General features: G+C 39.8%; 3 protein-coding genes and 1 long non-coding RNA gene across 6 annotated transcripts in view; 3 read left to right on the top strand and 1 right to left on the bottom strand.

Moving 5' to 3' along the window:
• The first annotated feature begins 1,309 nt into the window (after positions 1-1,309).
• LOC129776098 (uncharacterized) lies at positions 1,310-2,688 on the top strand. Of its 2 annotated transcripts, none has more exons than XM_055781505.1 (2): positions 1,310-1,606; positions 1,797-2,688. In XM_055781505.1, the coding sequence occupies exons 1-2, from the start codon at positions 1,441-1,443 to the stop codon at positions 2,423-2,425; spliced, it is 795 nt and encodes a 264-aa protein (XP_055637480.1). In that variant the 5' UTR covers positions 1,310-1,440; the 3' UTR covers positions 2,426-2,688. The 2 variants fall into 2 exon arrangements, with proteins under 2 accessions (XP_055637480.1, XP_055637479.1); XM_055781504.1 differs by having other exon boundaries at positions 1,665-2,686.
• Positions 2,464-4,030, bottom strand: LOC129776097 (acyl-coenzyme A diphosphatase NUDT19-like). Of its 2 annotated transcripts, XM_055781503.1 has the most exons (5): positions 3,855-4,030; positions 3,701-3,795; positions 3,595-3,639; positions 3,181-3,529; positions 2,464-3,120 (listed from the first exon to the last, which is right to left on the bottom strand). In XM_055781503.1, exons 1-5 carry the CDS (start codon positions 3,948-3,950, stop codon positions 2,698-2,700), a joined length of 1,008 nt encoding a protein of 335 aa, XP_055637478.1. In that variant the 5' UTR covers positions 3,951-4,030; the 3' UTR covers positions 2,464-2,697. The 2 variants fall into 2 exon arrangements, with proteins under 2 accessions (XP_055637478.1, XP_055637477.1); XM_055781502.1 differs by having other exon boundaries at positions 3,584-3,795.
• A 3,807-nt stretch (positions 4,031-7,837) lies between these two features.
• Positions 7,838-10,014, top strand: LOC129778773 (uncharacterized). The gene is made up of 3 exons (XR_008743495.1): positions 7,838-8,036; positions 8,099-8,797; positions 8,861-10,014. It is a non-coding gene; the product is annotated as an uncharacterized LOC129778773 (long non-coding RNA).
• Positions 10,015-14,145: 4,131 nt separating this feature from the next.
• LOC129775115 (uncharacterized) overlaps positions 14,146-18,274 on the top strand; it is a 109,155-nt gene continuing 105,026 nt past the window's right edge. The window contains exon 1 of the mRNA XM_055779398.1: positions 14,146-14,641. Coding sequence (XP_055635373.1) covers positions 14,515-14,641 — 127 coding nt within the window. The 5' untranslated portion in view covers positions 14,146-14,514. The remainder of the gene's footprint in view (positions 14,642-18,274) is intronic.

Genomic DNA, 18,274 nt, shown 5'->3' on the forward strand with positions numbered 1-18,274 from the left:
ATTTGATTTAAGATAATAATCAGAATAGCACGATTAAAATGTAAAGCAGTTTGCTTTGCATCGAAAGAAAGATGCACTGCCTGAGACGAGAATTGTCTAGTGTAATTTTGCCTCAGAATGGTCGCTGGGAATTTGTTAATAACACATATTTTCAAAGCGCTGGTGTAGTCTTAGTCGATTAATGGAATGGAACACGTCCTCTGAAAATTCTCCAAACGATAACAGGAAAGGTTTTATATTACGCTGACAACAACAGTTAAGTTGAGATACTGTAGCTGGATAATGTACAGTTAAGAGGCTTTCGAACTTTTGTCTACTTCGTTTTTCGAATATGTAATTTGCGGAGACGAAAAAAAATATTTTTTTTAAATTTCTATTCATTTGTTCACAAAATAGAACATGTTTATTTCTTGAATTGTTTTTTCTATCGTTGAAAAAACACCAAATATAAAATAAGACTAATTTAAAATTGAATATAGGCACAATGCAGTTATTTCCTTTTTTTGCAATTACAATATATGGAAGAATTTCCACGTGTACAACAGGAGAGGGGTATAGTCAATGTTCATGCTTGTCCACGGAGGGGGAGGGGGGAGTCTAAAAGCGTACTTTTTCTGTCCACGTGGTATGTGGACAGCCCCTAGTGAACGCGATGCGAGGCGGGTGCGGGCGCGCGCTCGTTTGCGGGAAAGCTCATTCTCTCACGAATGCGGAAATCAAATGCAAAACGCCCGGACCTGACATAGTAAATGCGATTTCAATACGGCGAAACTGTGTGTGGAATATATATGTCTATAAATATCTTCACAACCGAATTCATCGAACAAAAATAAAAATTGAGTTGTTGAGAGAAAAAGTAACCAAATGCCACTGAAAAAAATGTTTCATTTGCTGTACCTTCAATTTAGATTTTCGGTTGAAGCTTTTTTGAGAAGAATACAATTTACTATCAAATTAAATATCTCACAATTCAACTGTTTACAGAATGAAGATGTGTTATCATATCCGGCATCCTTGTGCTGGGTTGTTTACATGTGGAATGGAGTGGAATGAAACATCGAAAAACGCGCGATATGAAGCGATCATTATGTCATAGCACGTGATGAGGTCCAATTCATCGCTCCATATCGCATCGCACCGCACCGCGTTTACTATGTCCTCGGACTTAATCCCGACCGCCTGTGATTGGAATTCTTACCTCAAAACGAACTATATTTGATTGAGTGTGCAAAGGCCCCTACATAACGACAGCACTGCTACTTTTGTGTGTAGAGATTTTCCGCCTATATTTTCAGTTTTGACATTTCGCTAACTCTGTGGCCTGTTGTCAACAAAAAAGTAGAAGGGACGTATTTAATTAAAAGTTTCGTCCAGTTCGGTTCAGTTTTAGGAAAAAAATACGGTATCAATAGGTTTTATGTGCAGTGTGTGTAGTCAACAATGCGTGTGTCCATAAATACACCCGAGGATTGTACTATTAACGAACAGTTTATCAAGTTGGTACAGGAAACACCAATGCTTTGGAACCTGCACCTGCCCCAGTATCGTAACCGGGAATTGAAGGAGCAGAAATGGGCCGAAGTTGGCGCCTTATTTAATCTTAGTGGTATGTGGTACGAGTATGGTTACATCCGAATCACAAGTTTTATAACACAATTTTTCAGGTACCGATGCGTATAAGAAATTTGTTGCTCTGCGAGAGAAATACAAGCGGGAACAGAAATTGCGTGAATCTAAAAGCATAGCTCTTATTGAATGTTGGCGGTTGTATGACAATATGAAATTTCTCGATACAGTTTCCTTCTCTAGGGACCGGCGATGGACCAAACCCAAGCACATCATCAAAAATCAGAAAGGACCTCCAATGGTGCTTCTGAAGCAGGATCTAGCCGCCTTGATAAAATCCGAATTTCCCGAAATGCACACCAGCTCAACCCCAACATCGCCCAGTTATCAGATTTCCGGCGAACCCTCGGAAAATGGATCCAACGAGACGTACCACGACAATTCCGATTTTTACAATGAGTCAACCACACAGGGTGCCAATTCGGACGGCGCAGATTACGGCGAGCGAATTGAAAGTATTCCCGATGTCCATCTTATGGCAGCAGATACCAATCCTGGTTCATCACACGAGTCCAAGATTCTTCATCGACTGGAATCGTCAACTTCTGGTGTGTTGGAGAACTACGACCGGCGAAAACACAGCTGGGCGCGGTGCGAGACCCTCGGGCAGCGAGTGGCTCAGACGATGTACGCTTTGGAGGAACATGATCCCGATCTGGCGTTGAAGTTCGACATTATGTTGAGTGAGTCAATCACTAGTATCAAGAAAGACCAACTGCAGCGGCTGATGAGTAGAAAACAGATGCAGCAGGAGGAGCAACAACGGAATCGAAATTCTGAAGACAGTAGTTTACGTTGATATTGTCTGGAGACGATTGATGAGCATGAATAGGAATCTATCGACTGATACGAGCTAAACCCGAATTATTCACAGTATTTATTGGCACCACAATAGATTGTGTTAACATAAGATTCTTCTCTGATACTTAGGTTTACGATTGACACCATTAGCGCAATGTGGATACAAACTCATCGAGTCATTACCATCCAGAAAATTGATACATACTTAGATTGTGATATTGATAAACCAATATATGACAAGAACAATACCCATTGTTTTGTTTCCCTGTTTTACAACTTTGCTAAATGTGTTCCTTCTCCGCTTAGACTTAAATGGCCATTAAACGGCGTAATGTTTTGATAGTAAACTTGCGCATGCAACCCGGTATGTTCCGTTCGGTGCAAATTTTTAGACTCTTGCCTTAATTGCGCCGCTGTCATATTTTGGTATTTCTCAAAATCATGAGCTGTGATATAATCATAGTTTTGAGGATACAAATCATCCCCTGGCAACAGAAAAACGACCGCATCCGAACATTTATACTGAACAGGGCAGAAGAGTGGACTTCCCTTGTGGCATCTGATTTTTGCAAAGCGAACAATCTCGTCAATGTCGTAGAGATGACTGAGCCGCGTCAGTTCGTAACATTGAGGTGGCGCTAGCCAAAGCTTCTCTTCCTTGTGTGCCTGCAGCAAACCAGCTGGAGTCTCCCACTATAAAATTCATCGTGTGACACAATTCAAATCTATTGTCAATTGTAATTGAATACTCACGAAATACTGGTCAACTTCATGCGGTTCTGCTGTGATTGCAGGTTTCTCGTTCAACGCAATTAAGTAGAACGCCGTTTCGAATCGACGTTTTCGGAACATGGCTGGTGTTAACCACGTAGACCATTCATACATATTGAGAATATCCGGTAGGATATCAAGCTTATTGCAAAGGTCCGCAAAAGATTTTTCGCCGTCATGTACACTTTTTTGCCACGAAGTTATATCAAAGTTTTGAAAACACTCGCTGAATCCGTTTGTCCTAGAAGCGGCTTGTCCATCGGTATGTCCAAATAGAACACCTAGTTCCTCAAAGGCTTCCCGTAGCGCAGTTATTCGTAACGATATATTTCTGAAATTTCATCATCGCTAGAGTGATAGAGGTACATCGAAATGAAAAATATACCTATCCAATACCTCTGTGCAGTCATTTTCAAAAATAAATGGTCGCGGTCCTTCCACCTTTGTTAAGGCCTGGAGTAAGTTATTTGGAACGTTCATTCGAGAAAACAATTCAACCCACCGCGCACTCTCATCCTGCTTATCGTATGCTCCACCCGGGAAAACAATGCTATTGGGCATAAATGAGGTTTTCTCCGTTCGCTTGAAGACGAGTACCTGTACAAAAGTTCGACTCAGACATGACATTGTTTATGTTCATAACTTTTGCTCATCACCTTATAATTGTAGTCACCATGGGAGACTTGATTTCCATCTCGTGCTAGGATAATCAAGCTAGCCGATTCTCGCCAAAATTTCGCGAATTTCCTCATAATTACTGCGTTGAACAAAACTAATATTAATGTTATAGTTCACGTAATCAGCTGATCATCTTTAGCTTGTTGTCTGACATATTATGACAATCTCTACACAAAATATTTTGAGAACATGATCGAGGAAAAAAAAAAGAATTGTCATTCAATTCTCGCGTAACTTTTGAAAATGACCCATCTGCTTTGATCGGTTTTATCCATTGACTTTCTCTTTAGATAACCACAAGCTTGCAAACAGATTTTGTGTCAGTTTTGCAACATAGATGTTTCGATGTGACGGGCTCTAATCCTGATGTTTATGAATCGCACCCAGCTGCTGTTTGGGAGATTTGCGACCTGTCCTCAGTATACGACGTCATTGTTGCACTTGGCGACTACAATCTCCCATATCTATCATGGTGTTTCGACGAAGACTGCTACAGTTATCTGCCAGGCAACGCCTCTACCGAATCAGAAATTGCGTTTGCAGAATCCCTGCTCACATCCGGACTTTACCAAATCTATTCAGTTTGAAACGCAAACGGACGTCTTCTTGACTTGGCGTTTGAGAGCGAATCTACCTATGTAGAGCTCATAGATTCACCATCTTCTTCTTCTTTGTTTCAAAGAGGCTTTAAACTTTCCAGTTCATTCGCCTCTAAGGAATTCACCATCTTCGCTTTTAAAAATTGACCCTCACCACAACCCGCTTGAAATCGTGACTGGACATCAAAATTCTTTTGGCCTAAGTAACGTTGATGACTTGTATTTTAGACGATGTGACTTCGTAGCGCTTAATGACCTGCTTGTGGCGGTTGACTGGTATGCTACATTCTGTGACGCATTCACGGACTAGACAAATGCACTGTTCTACGAGATTTTCAGTATACTCCACGATCATGTACCACGTAAACAAAGGAGTTCCAGTTCACTCAAAACTCCCTTGGTGGACACCAGAACTGCGACACCTTCGAAATATCGCTCGGATAGCCGGTAATAGTTTTCCGCCAAAGATCTTTGTGCAACAGGGAAAGATTAAAACACCTTGAAGCGAATGTAAAAAACCGTTTCGAAGCAACACCAACCGCACCGAGTCGAATTTGAAACGTGATCCGTCATCTTTCTGGTCCTACATTAGAAAACTTAAAAATAGTAATCGAATTCTTTTAGAAATGACGTATAATAGAGCAACTGCAGACTCGCCCGAGAAGATCGCTGACAGTTTTTGAAGAACTCATCCACGGGAATCTTTTCAATGTTATTCGTCCGCTCATAATTGGTCCTCAACACGATTTTGTGAAGAAAAGGTCAACCGTTTCAAATCTGATGAGTTATATGAGCGTTTTGTCCGAAACCGTAGAAAGTCGCAGTCAGGTAGATGCTATCTACTTTGATTTCTCTAAAGCTTTTGAGATCTCGGCGTTATTTTCGACATCAAACTGTAGTTTACCGAACACAACAACATCGGAAAAGGAAGCGCTGTTTTAGGGTTTAACCGGTGGAACACGCATACCATCCGGGACCCGTACATGCTGAAGGCTTTGTACTGTTCAATGGTACGAAACGTCTCTGAATACGCAGCATGCGTGTGGGCTCTCTACCATACAATGCACATCATCAGGATTGAAAAAGGGCAACGCTGTTTTATCCGCTACGCCTTAAGGCAACTGCTATGGAATGATCCCACTTGAGGAGCTTAGAATGCAAGGGGTGTAAGTGATTTGATCGATTTCTGTTCATCAACTTTTTCTTTAGTTAATAAATCAATTGCAAACACGTTCCAATTTAAGTTTGCTATAGAATCCGATAGATGAGTTTCTGACCTATCTTCCACATTGTCAAATACAGCTGTGAATGTATTTGCAGCTAAGTTATGACCAAAAGAGAGAGTCGATCGAAAAGAGTCGAAATCGATCATATCACTTACATTCCTTTCATTCTAAGCCCCTCACTTATCTTCCTGATTACGAGACTCGCTGTATGCTCATCGACCTGAAAACGCTGTCGGCAAGGAGAACGAAAATTGATCGTTTGTTTGTCTTCGATTTGTTGTCCGGAAACATCGACTGTGCGCAGGTAATCAACGAGATACGTTTCTACGCTCTCACCAGACAGCTTCGCGGAAGACAACTATTGGCGATACGGTCACATAGAACGTCATACGATCAAAACTGTCTCTTGACTAGCTGCTTCTGTGAATTCAACGAAGATGGATGTCACTTTGATTTTAATGAGTCCAAATGTGTCTTCAAACGTAGAATTAATAATATTAGGTAGTTTATAAGATTTGTCAGTCTGTTATATTTGTCTAAGACGAAATAAAGGAAAGTAAGTAAAGTCTTTTCGGTTAAGTCCCAGACATTACCCACCCGTTTTTTTGTATAAAACCGGTGTATTCAAAATGGTTATTTCAACTGTCTTATGAAACGACAGATCATTGATCAGTTACGATAACAAGGCATTGGTTCGGTGATTCAGAGTGGTATATATATCTTCTGACGACCACAAAATTATTTTCAGTCCGAACGGAATTCATCAATGTCAATTGAGGGACTCAAAATGAGAGGAGTGTAAGTAACATCATCGATTCCTTTACATCGACTCTCTCTTCTGCTCATAACATAGCTGCAAACACATTCCCAGCTGTATTTGACAATGTGGAAGGTAGGTCAGAAACTCATCTATCGGATTCTATAGCAAACTCAAATTGGAACGTTTTTGCAGTTGAGTTATTAACTAAATAAAAATTTGATGAAGAGAAATCGATCAAATCACTTACATCCCTTTCATTCTGAGCCCCATTAATTTTGAGGGCATTAAATTGACGTTCATTATTTCCAGCCGTATGTTTATCCGCTATGATAATGTTTTTGTGGTCGTTACAAGGAAAAACCAGCACGAAGTAACTTTGTTGCACGACCGTGTATTAGCCACTGTCATGAGTCAATGCAAAAGTAAAAGGAAATTTCAAATCACAGAGATGTGTATTATTACGTCATAGCTGAGTCATGCGAATATATTCAAATTGATTGTCGAAAAATACCGATAGAAATGACAAAAGGATCTAAGTGTTACTTTTATTATAATCATCCAAGTATTGATCAAGACGGGTCTATGGTACTAGGTGAGGCCGTTTCGTCACTAAGTTGGTTAGGGGAGCGGTATATGAAAACAGCACGGAAGAAAGTAGAAGGGGAATTATTTGCTTGTAGCGTGAAAGAGACAGACTGATCACGAGCGAGCTTCGGCAATAGCGTATTGTGTTTTGTTTACAAACAAAACACAGTAGACTTCCAAGATGGCTGAAGAGTGGTTTTAGCAAGTTGGCCCACCTTAGTATATACTTCTAGGCGCCTTGGTATTGATATCAAGGACAAAAATAATCAAATTAATAGAAGTGAAATGTAGTCCACATTTTTTCATCAATTAATGCTGGCGTTCATAATCATAAAGGCCTAACTGACATTTTAGCAGGGATAAGGAATACATTCAAAATCCATCTTAGGGCGGCTTTTCACCAAGCAAAGCATTTTTAATCCAACTGTCATTCTTTGGCAAACTTCTGATTCGAAAATAAACGTAAATAATCAAAGCTCGAGTCTCAAAATCCTGTTTTCCCTTGATTGTAAAAAAAAACTGACAGATAGATAGTGAAAGTTGTAAGAAATCAAAATAATAAGGCTTCCAGAGTGCTGACAGTAGTAATTTCTCTTCCATATTCCATATTTATTTCTTGAAATATTGGTTCAGTCATAGTAACTCAGCGGGACCGTTGCCGTCAACACTACATAAAATCTATTCTGCCATAGTTCAATGAATTCTCAGAGGACGTGTTCAACTCGATATTTCTTTCAACACTTCTCCAATCTATTGATTTTCTTTATTTTTCAAATTTTTATCGACATCAATCTAGTTATATTCTGATTATAATCTTGAATCACTTTTCGTTAGATGGTTTCGACCAAAAGCGTATTGTGCTTCACAAACTAGCTACTTACGCAAAATCTCTGCAATAATCTAAATTTACTAGCATCGCCAACATCGTTTTCAATTCGGTTGATTTGCCAACTCGAAGAGTCACGCTGTTCTCCAATGATACGTTCAACTGTGAGTGCTATAACTGAGAAAGTGTTAGACATGCAGAACAGATTAATTTTTTCTAATTATAGATTTGATTTTTTTAAACTATTTTTTCGTGTCGATGAAGAACATTCTGATGTACATTCTGTCAAATATATTCTCTACATCCCTGAAATCGTGCGGGCCGCCACCCTAACCGTATTTCGAATGCTTGTAACTCGAACATTTCATAACAGAACGGGAAGATGTTTGCATCAATTGATAGGAAATATTTCTACGCGTCTAACACAATTAAGATAATTTATAGGAACAAATTTTCTTAAAAACTTACGTTTATTAAGTCTACAACAAAAATGATTCAAGGATATTGATTCGCAGCAGCAGCACTGTCAAGCAACTTGATGATTTTTCCATACTGCAAGCTCCACTCCACAGCGAAGGAGTTGGACATCCTGAGACACTTTGCGTCCGCCAGATACAGCCGAACTGGTATTTACAATATCATCTCTTTGCCGCTCCTTGAGCCGGGAGATCGAAGCAACCGGCCAAACGGTGGGGAAAAATCTGGCCAAAATAGACATTTTTTATGCGGAAGCGTCAGACGAGACAGCCCGTATCTGAGCAGCAGGCAATCACCCAGAAGGAGTAGCTTGAGGTGCTGCTGTTGAAAAACTACCTTCCGGCGAAAGAAGTGAAAAACTTCTTTTCATACTCATAATGAAAGACGAGACGTACTTGATGCTAGAATTCAACGAATGGCAGGGGACCGGGAACTTTACGTTCCCCAGGTAAGCGATGACGTCGAATATATCTTTCACATCAAGTTCTCGAAGAAGGTCCTTCTCTGACAGACGTGAAGGGAATGTCCAAGCCGCTCTTCTTTCGAGTCATATGGTGAACGGGGAGATATATTGTACGAAGTGCTTGCCGGAGTTGGAAAGGTGATGTGGTCTTTATGCCGAACCTGCGGTCAGCCCATTATGCCAAAGGATCACTGGAGGATGGATCGGCTGGAGATAACGTGAACGTGATGAATTATAGAGGTTTTAAACTTTTCAGTTCATTCGCCTCTAGGCTGGAGATAAACATTGTCGCGAAGATCACCAACCTTCCCAGCATTCCCCAGCTGCACCCGATAGAATACTTTTGGGCGAATGGCCAAAATAGAGAGACAAACGACTACCAAAACCACGAAAAGGTAAAATAACACGCCGATATACATATTTTCATCGGCCATAGTTCAGGTTCCGGCCAACTTCCGTAAGACCGCCCAGCGCTTCATTTACGATACTCCATCAAACAACTCTGCCTCTTCCTGTCGAGTATACACTAGTTCGTCCAGCTTGTTTAAAACGTTAAGCCCTGACCGAACTAGGGGAAAATAGATGAACTTTTCGTCTGACTCACGTTAGTCCCTGCGGATCAATAGGGTACTTTCATAAAAATCATTTTCCAATTTTGTTGCTGTCGCTTCCAATTGACACTCTTTAAACAAAAAGCCCAATGTCGGTGCGATGAAACCAACTCAACGTATTAATCTTTGGATGCATTAGAAACGCTCTTGAAAAGTCTGCCAAATAAATGTTTTTTTTGAGGTTCATCCATTTAAGAAAATCAACATGATCAAATTGTGATATTGAAATATATTGAATCGCGGGACATTTTCGTGTCTTTTGCCAAATGCGGGACGTTTTGCGGGACGAAATCTTACGCGGGACATTTTGTTGAAATGCGGGACTGTCCCGCATAACGCGGGACGTCTGGTCAGTTTACCTAAGTGCCATGTTTTGATTGGCCGTAAATCGGGTTTCACCAACACAGACTTCAAAATCGATGTACCTGTGGAAATCCGCTTTGCAAATATACATGCAAGTCGGGGGTATTTTTGTTCCCACCGAGCTGTGTTTCTCTAACACGAACTTCAAAATCAATGTGCCTGGGAAATGTAGGGAAATGTAAAATACAATGATCGTTTGACAATTCTTCCGTTCACATATTTTGGGAGTTCTAGGCATCATATCAAACGTAAAAGGACGTCATCAAATTTATTTGTAACGAAAAACATAATCTATTACAAAAATTTCGATGCATTATAGAATAATATTCGAAGTGGTAAACAAGTGGATTGCATAATATAATTGCGTAGTTCTACGTCGAAAATATGCGGTCGTGTCCTAGATACAACCTCTTACAACTGTTTGTTACTTTTTTTTTATTATCTTCGCTTATTTTTCGTCGGCCTATTTCCGCCACTTTAGTGCCAATCACCGACATCAGGGAGGCGACTCCACCTGTTCCTACCTATCAGACTCAACAACTCATGAGCCGGGCCAACTTCTTTTACTTCCGCTCCGAAGGAAGACGTAACCAGAGATTTTTCGCCTCAGAAAATCCCAACGACGCCAGCTGGGATTGAACCCAGGCCGATCGGATTGTGAGGCTGTTACGCTAACCATACAACCACTGGCGCCGTCTTGTTTGTTACTTACTGTAACTGTTAATGTTCGTCTAGTAACCGTATCAATTCTGTTAGATGCTAATGTACAGTCTATCGCAAAATTGAGAGTACAAATGCTACTTGACAATACTTTCCATTTATTTGGTATAAAATATTTTGAATACATTGATTCTTTTGATGCATATTTACTACTCACACATTAGACTAGCTGTACGTGCAATAAAATTCCGAGAAAAGTTTTCTGCTGATTGTTTATTCTTAAAAAATGAAAACAATCTCTATTCTAGGCCTCGCAAAATTGAGTGTACACCTTAAATTTCTCCGAACAAATTAGTCTTGTAAGTAAGTTTAGCGAGTTAGCGTACTTTTTTTCATCAGTAATTGGTGTTAACATTTAACCATTGCTTGGGCAGTGTGGTTTTTATTTTTTATTGATGTTTGATTTTTTATCAAAATGGCAAGTTAGAGGAAAGAAATAGATATTGTTACACATACAATGATAATAAGTATGAATTGTCGTGGAAAGACATTGCAAGAACAAGCAGCAGCTGTCGGAAAAACCCACTCTACAGTGAAGAAAATCATAAACAAGTGGAAATACGAAGGAACCATGAAAAATCTCCCGGTAGAGAACGCAAACGGATCCTATATTCTGATGATGAACGGGTAATTGTTCGAACATTGCGAAAGAACCCTAAAACAAACATTCCTAAATTGACTACCGAAGTGGCCGGTATCATTGGGAGACCTGTCTGCGCAGACACTATCTGGAGAGCAGCATACAGGAACAACCTGAGACGTCGTGTTGGCCGTGAAAATTATTTCAACTCAAAGGTAAATATGAAAAAACCATTACAGTTTGTTACAGCATATGTAAACAGACCTAAGGAGTTCTAGAACAAGGTATTTTATACGGATGAGCCGAAAACCAATCTCTTTGAATCGGATGGAAGACAGATGGCGTGGAGGAAACCAGGATCGGTGCTTCAGATTCTGCATTTGGTTATCACAGTAAAACACGGCGGCGGTAGTCAGATGATACATGGTACATTGGCGGCTTCTGGAACTAGAACCATGCTGGTTATCGATTCGGCGATGGACAAGATGGCTTAATTGATCTTCTTAAAACGTAACCTGCAGTATCCCGTTCAGAAATTCGGTCTCTCTTGTAATTACTACTTTCAACAGAATAATGACCCGAAGCAAACTTACTTCGTGGTGTTGGAATGACTGCTCTATTATGTCCCAATCAACTCAAAACATCTCCGGAATCACCGAACTTGAACACTATTGAGTATATATGGTGGAAAATCAAGAACCATCACTCCATCAAAATTCAGGGAACGAAGCGGAACTTAAAACGACGACTACGGAGATCTGGGAGGTGGTTCCGTCCACAGTGACCAATAATCTTGTCTTGGCGCTTGCAGGATGTACTGGACGCCAAAAGGGGGCCATACCAAATACTAGGGGAATTAATAATAAGTTTTACAACTCATTTGTATTTAATGAAATGTCCAGTTATTGATTAAAAGCGTTCCATTTTTCAATCGAAAAAATCTGTAACATTTTATCATTATGTGACCATAGACTACAATAAATTATTAATCGAATTTCGTGATTTAAAGTATCAAAACATCAATCTCTATTATTTCTGAAAACAGTTGCAGCCTCTACGACCCGAAATTGCGTACCATTGTAACGTTCTCATGTCTAGTGGGAAAAGTGACAGTCCCACAGCTTTGTCTGGCAGCTCTTTCCAACTACTATGCCATCTACAAAAGGGGCGGAGGAAAGTTCCAACGAAACATTGCGAAAGCTTCGTTTGTTATGTTTTTCATCATGTGTTTTTGTACTCGTTTCTCTGATATGACATTCGCACGGAGCTTTTCTATTCTCCCGGATACTCTTTCTCTCTGTCAACCATTCACCCCACAGCCACCCACTACCACCCGATGGTGGTTCGCTCCGCTGGAATCTACATCTGCAATGCTCTATTCATCATGCTTTTGCTTGGAGCACCTCTTTCGGATGTACACGAGAGAGAACGAGATTGCAATAAGCAAAAGAGCAAATAGAGCGCACGCGATGCTAGAGAGAGAAACATGTTTGTTTTTTCTTGCCGGTTTATTTTGGACTTAGGTTTTTTTTTGTTTCCCGTTGCTTTATTCAGAGTTGTCTATCGATGTGTTCGAGTGTGTAGGGGTGTGCATTTTTGTTCGAAGATGAATTTAATCGGAAAGTTTCAATGAAAAATCTCACTAGTTTTGAACACATCGAATGTATCAACGATGGCGAAGGTATTATGTCGACATCTGTTGACTTCGTGTGGAACGAGCATCCGAAAACAATAACCTTATAGAAACAAGGTTTTTCCCTCGTACGTATAACTCATCATCACAAGAGAACGGCTGAACGGATTTGAGTTGTCTGTATATCGCTGAGTTTGTTTGCACCCAAATTAGAATGATAAAATACTTTGGAGAATAAAAAAGAAAATATAAAAAAGGGCATGTGTTCTGTAGTGAAAAGTGAGATCGAAAAAATGATTACGCATATTGGAGTTAATTTCTTCAATTGGAATTAACTTCGACGACATTGAAATTCATGTTTCGTTATTTTGAAAATAATTGTGGGTCATCCAATGGAATATTCATTTTATATAAATAAAAATGATTTGGTGTCCGTGTGATACGATTTAACTTGAGAGCGGTTCAACATGTATTATGTATTAGTATTATGCGGTTCAACATGTATTTTAGCTATCTTCAGGATTGACGCGTTTTGTTCTGATACAGGTTTGAATGCCTGTATGCTATTAAAATGAATCGAGAAGTTCGTAAAATATATAAAATTAAAATGACATATATTCAGTGAATTTTGCTCATTTATATAAATAAAAATTATTTGGTGTTCATATGTCGAGATTTGACTCGAGACCGGATCAACGGATCGGAATAATTTACTGATTCACTGCAATTACCAATCTACTGATTCAAATCGCATTTTGTTTCGAAGTTTTACGTCTTTTTAAATTTTGATGAGTTTCCCAAATAAACCGTATGGAAAATGATTGAAAACTGCACGGATACCCTCTCGACGGCCAATAAAGCTCAAACCAATTGTCGTTTTAATCATAAATCGTGAGCCGCGTTTAAATCTGATAAAAACTGTGTACTGATTCCTGTATTATATGGCGAATGAATCTTCAAGAGGCTTACATATCATTCCGAGCATGTGAACTACCCGATCGGACCATCAAAAAAGTCAATGTGGCCAAAACTGCCGTACTGTATTACTAGATGCTTTTATTATGATCCAGTGAAGTTTTGGACAGATCTAGCTAGCTGACATTGCAGCAAGAACTTGCTATTATACGTACGAGAATCACGGAGTTCAATCAATTCAAAAAGTAAACCGGAAGTTAAAGATGAAGCAAATCCATTGACGAATCTACGTTAGATCTACAACCAGATGGCACAGCGAATAAAATGATGCTGTTTTGTTTTTTTTGGTTTTGAATCCAAATATACAAAATAACAAAATCTGTAAGTAAACTCAACTGAAAATATAGATTTTCTCAACAACACGTAGTCATTGCGGGCATCCCTAGCGTGAAGCTGTGTTTTGTGCGCTCGGTCGTCTGTTTTTGCATTCGCTCTTCAGTTCGCTGTCGTTGGTGTAACAGTAAAGTTGTGTTGATATAGTTCAGCGGTAACCGTCGAATTCGGATTCCTCACCATCCATCATCCTCATTCTGTCCGGTGTTGCGCTCCAGTGCAGACACTTGCTCATTTCGTGAGCCCCTCTGGGTCAACCGTTTATTTCTGTCTCGGATATTCCAAGGTTCAGGAAGTGGTGCTGGTAATTAGTGTGAACCAAAAAAAAAGCGGATTACTAGCCGAAAGCACACGGATAGTGTGCGTGTATCAAGTGTTGAAACGTCGTTAGTGTTGAGATTCCCGAGTGAATCTCGTGCAACCACTGGCAAGGTGGTTGGAAGATCTATTTCCCGTAACACGATCGTATAGCTAAAACCGGGCGTATATGTGTGATCAGGCTAAACCCCGCAAGAAAAAGGAAAAGTTCCAGTACAACAAATCGATTATGGCTGCTACCAGCGTTGTTGTTCTGGATCGTGGCAACAATACGACCTGCACTATAAATTTGCACGGTAAGTTCGACCAAAGTTTTGGGCAAGGCCCCGCATAGACTTGTAGTGAAACCCCTTTTTGGGGTGGTGTTCCTACCACAGCAAATGATATAGAAACCCGAGAGACGATCCGGCGGCAAGCGTGGAGGTCGGTTACAAATGACCGGGTGCTTTTGAAAAAGGGAAAAAACCGCGTTGCTCTCCCAGAAAATAAAAATTTGCCATCGAGAGACGATTTTTTCTTTCTCCAGCAGCAGCTTTCCGATGCTGAATGGCATACAGCCAAACGCTTTTTTTCATATTTACATACAACCCGACAGTTCTCTATATCTCTACTCAAAACGTCGAAGCAACCAGCAGTGTTGTATGGGACACACCATCAGAGTATGCCGATGAACCAAACTTTTGCCGTCGTTCTTTTATCCGTGTTTTTTGCCATATGCGATATACTTTTTGTGTGTTCAAAAATCACATGTGTATTTGCACTTGAACGCCGATAGCAGCACACAGTCGAAATGGTGCACACTTGACACCGTCATTCTTCAACTCAATGGAGTGAAATGTGGTACAATATCAAGCCCCGGGCGGTCATAATTTTTGTAAATGTTCGACTCAGAGAGAGGTTTTGAAAGCTTTTCCACACCGTGTGAAACACTGCTGATAATTTGAACATTTGTTGGGGACATGTCCAGATACGGGGCATGAAGAAAGGTCAGTTTCAGAATATGGAATTTCAGTTTGCTGCTCCGTTGTCACTTGGTTTTCTTATCAAATTATCATACCCATTTCAATCCCTAATTTTTTCTATACTTAACCTTTCTCGACGACAAAGATTCAATCACTTGGAAAATAAATAAAGTTTACCAGGCATTCATTATTTCGACACAACATGTTCCTCAGAATAAACTGAGTAAGTTACTGTCTCATAATAAAGAGCAATGCAAACTGGTGAGTTTCTCTTCAGCTCAATAGTTCATTTGATAATGGTCCTCGATTTGAATTCAACGACCACGCAGTTGACCTCACAATAACTTACAGTGCACATCTGATGTCTTAACATTTGTCCAAACACGTCATTGCGCTTTGCAAGATAAATCATACGTGCTGTTTGTGATATATTTTTAAACTGGAATTGTGAATTAGTAGGTTTTTGAAGTTTATCAACAAATTAAAAATTGAGCAGGGCTGGAAAGCATTACCACGCATGTAATATTGCCATAACTAACTTATTCAAATTCTGACTGAAAGGGGGACCCCGGTTTGGAAAATCGATTTTTTTTTGCATTTTTGGGATCTTTCAATATTTGATTTAGTTGAAAAGTTAAAGCCAAAGTTATGAAGTCACATCAAGGGATATAGTATTGCTGTATGAAACTTTAAACGCGTTTTTCTTGAGACCATGTTTTTTTCAACTGGTGGTATCGATATCTCAGAATCTACTCGACCGATTTGGCTGAAATTTTTTGTCAGCTTGTGAAAATGGTTTATCTATAGCGGTACATAGTAATTTTTTGATATCTCATTTTTTCGATTTATTATCAGTTTCTAAACAGCGATTTTTCTTGAAAATTAACTCATTTTTTACAAAAATGGCCCCCATTTTCACGAAATCACGAAAATTCATCATTTTCCAACCTTCCAGACAGGGGTCCCCCACGAAAGAATAGCAATTTTCCTATCGCGAAATCATTAACATTTCTGCCGTTATCTCCCAATTTGGCGTAAGCGTCAGAGGGAAGAATTTCCTGTATGAGACTTATCTTGAAATTGCATGTATAATCAGCATACGCGTATACTACAAAAATCAGATCTGTACAAAATGTGTGCAATTGACGGTAAAACATTGCCAACCGCTTGATTTTTGAAAAAAAAAACGCAATTTTATTCAAGCTATGCTACCAACGCCAGTTTGTTGTGGAAACAGCGAATCTCAATCGCAGTTTCCAAAACCGATTGGCGGACATCCAACAAAGTATGCGAGAGTCTGTTTTCAATTATTTTCTCCGTTGAGGATGAGAAAGCATCAATGAGAAGAATTCTACACATATTTCGTCTTTGTAGCATGCATCGAGCAGGCTAACGTAGTTGAAAACCCAATTGTAATAATGATGGACAGTACCGATTTTTTTTTCAATACAAAATTAAATCGAAATCATCTGATAACGTTGCTAGAGGAACTTCGCTGTCTCAACGTAGTATTCTTCTTCTTGAATGGCGTTAACGTTTCCTGTGGAACTTTTGCCGTCTCAACGTATTCATTAACTAGCGTCGTTCATTAATACTTGGTTGAGATTTCTATGCCGAATAACACGCCTTGAATGTACTCTGGAGTGGCAAGCTCTAGAATACGCGTGACCACAGTGCAAGCCGGAAGAATTTTCTTTGACGAAAAATCCCCCAACCAGAACGGGAATCGAACCCGAACACCCGGCATGATAGTGTGGGACGCTAACCACTCGGCCACGGGTGCACAACGTAGTATTACTTGCGTGATTTTTACTAGTACTTAGTTGAGATTTCTATGCCAAATAACACGCCTTGAATGCATTCTGAGTGGATAGTTTTAGAAAATACGCGTGACCATAGTGCAAGTCGGAGGAAATTTCATTGACGAAAAACTCCCCCGACCAGAACGGGAATCGAACCCGACCCCATTTACATATTTAAGATTTCTAAATAGAGATCCTAAGTACATGATTTATAGTTCTAAAACAAAATTACTATTATAGATGTAGCACTGCATGGGGATGGACTTTTTTTTATTAAATCGTTTATTTTTACAGGCTCAGTTACGTAAGTTTAAACGAGCCAAACTCCTATCTGTAATGGTACAAGTATATATACACATTTTTTATTAATTCTAATGTTAATAAAGTAGAGAACCGATTACTCGCGGTTTGCTCGAGTTTAGAAGGGTGACATATTTCTTCAGGAAAAGGAAGGGGTATGAGGATATGATAACAATATTCAAACTCACATTCACACTCACATTCATTACACTCAATTCTTAAGCCTATCTTATATCTAATATGTATTTACATTTCACCTTATTCTATTGTTAGTAAGAAGGGATTCGATTTCTCGCGAACGAAAAGAAAAGGGGAATATAAAGATATAAGGACAATCACACACGAAGATCGATAACTTTTAGGAAGACATATTTGGGACATGTAATCAAGGTCTAAGTGCTCCCGTGGCCGAGTGGTTAGCGTCATAACTAACATGCCGGGTGTTCGGGTTCGATTCCCGTTCTGATCGGGGGAATTTTTCTTCAAAGAAATTTCCTCCGACTTGCACTGTGATCACGCGTATTCTAGATCTTGCCACTCAGAATGCATTCAAGGCGTGTTATTTGGCATAGAAATCTCAACTAAGTACTAATAAAAATGACGCAAGTAATACTACGTTGAGACGGCGAAGTTCCTCTAGGAACGTTAGTGCCATTGAAGAAGAAGAAGAATCAAGGTCTAACCGAGCCAACACATCTCTCACCGGCACATTGGGCTGCCTTCTTCTGGCCCGAAGAGAGTTCTCTAAACTCGATCTGGCAACAAGATACACCTCGCACGACCAAACAACGTGTTCGATGTCGTGGTAACCTTGGCCACACGCACAGATATTGCCATCGGCAAGATTAAAACGAAAGAGTAGCGC

Source organism: Toxorhynchites rutilus, chromosome 3, assembly GCF_029784135.1.
Source record: "Toxorhynchites rutilus septentrionalis strain SRP chromosome 3, ASM2978413v1, whole genome shotgun sequence".
Classification (NCBI taxonomy): domain Eukaryota; kingdom Metazoa; phylum Arthropoda; class Insecta; order Diptera; family Culicidae; genus Toxorhynchites; species Toxorhynchites rutilus.

Excerpts from the sequence above, each read along its gene's own strand:
- LOC129776098 (XM_055781504.1), top strand. The coding sequence starts at position 1,441 with ATGCGTGTGTCCATAAATACACCCGAGGATTGTACTATTAACGAACAG. Across the intron at positions 1,607-1,664 it reads CGCCTTATTTAATCTTAGTG|GTACCGATGCGTATAAGAAA; the intron begins GTATGTGGTACG and ends ACAATTTTTCAG.
- LOC129776097 (XM_055781502.1), bottom strand. The coding sequence starts at position 3,950 with ATGAGGAAATTCGCGAAATTTTGGCGAGAATCGGCTAGCTTGATTATC. Across the intron at positions 3,530-3,583 it reads TGCACAGAGGTATTGGATAG|AAATATATCGTTACGAATAA; the intron begins GTATATTTTTCA and ends ATGAAATTTCAG. Across the intron at positions 3,121-3,180 it reads ATGAAGTTGACCAGTATTTC|TGGGAGACTCCAGCTGGTTT; the intron begins GTGAGTATTCAA and ends TGAATTTTATAG.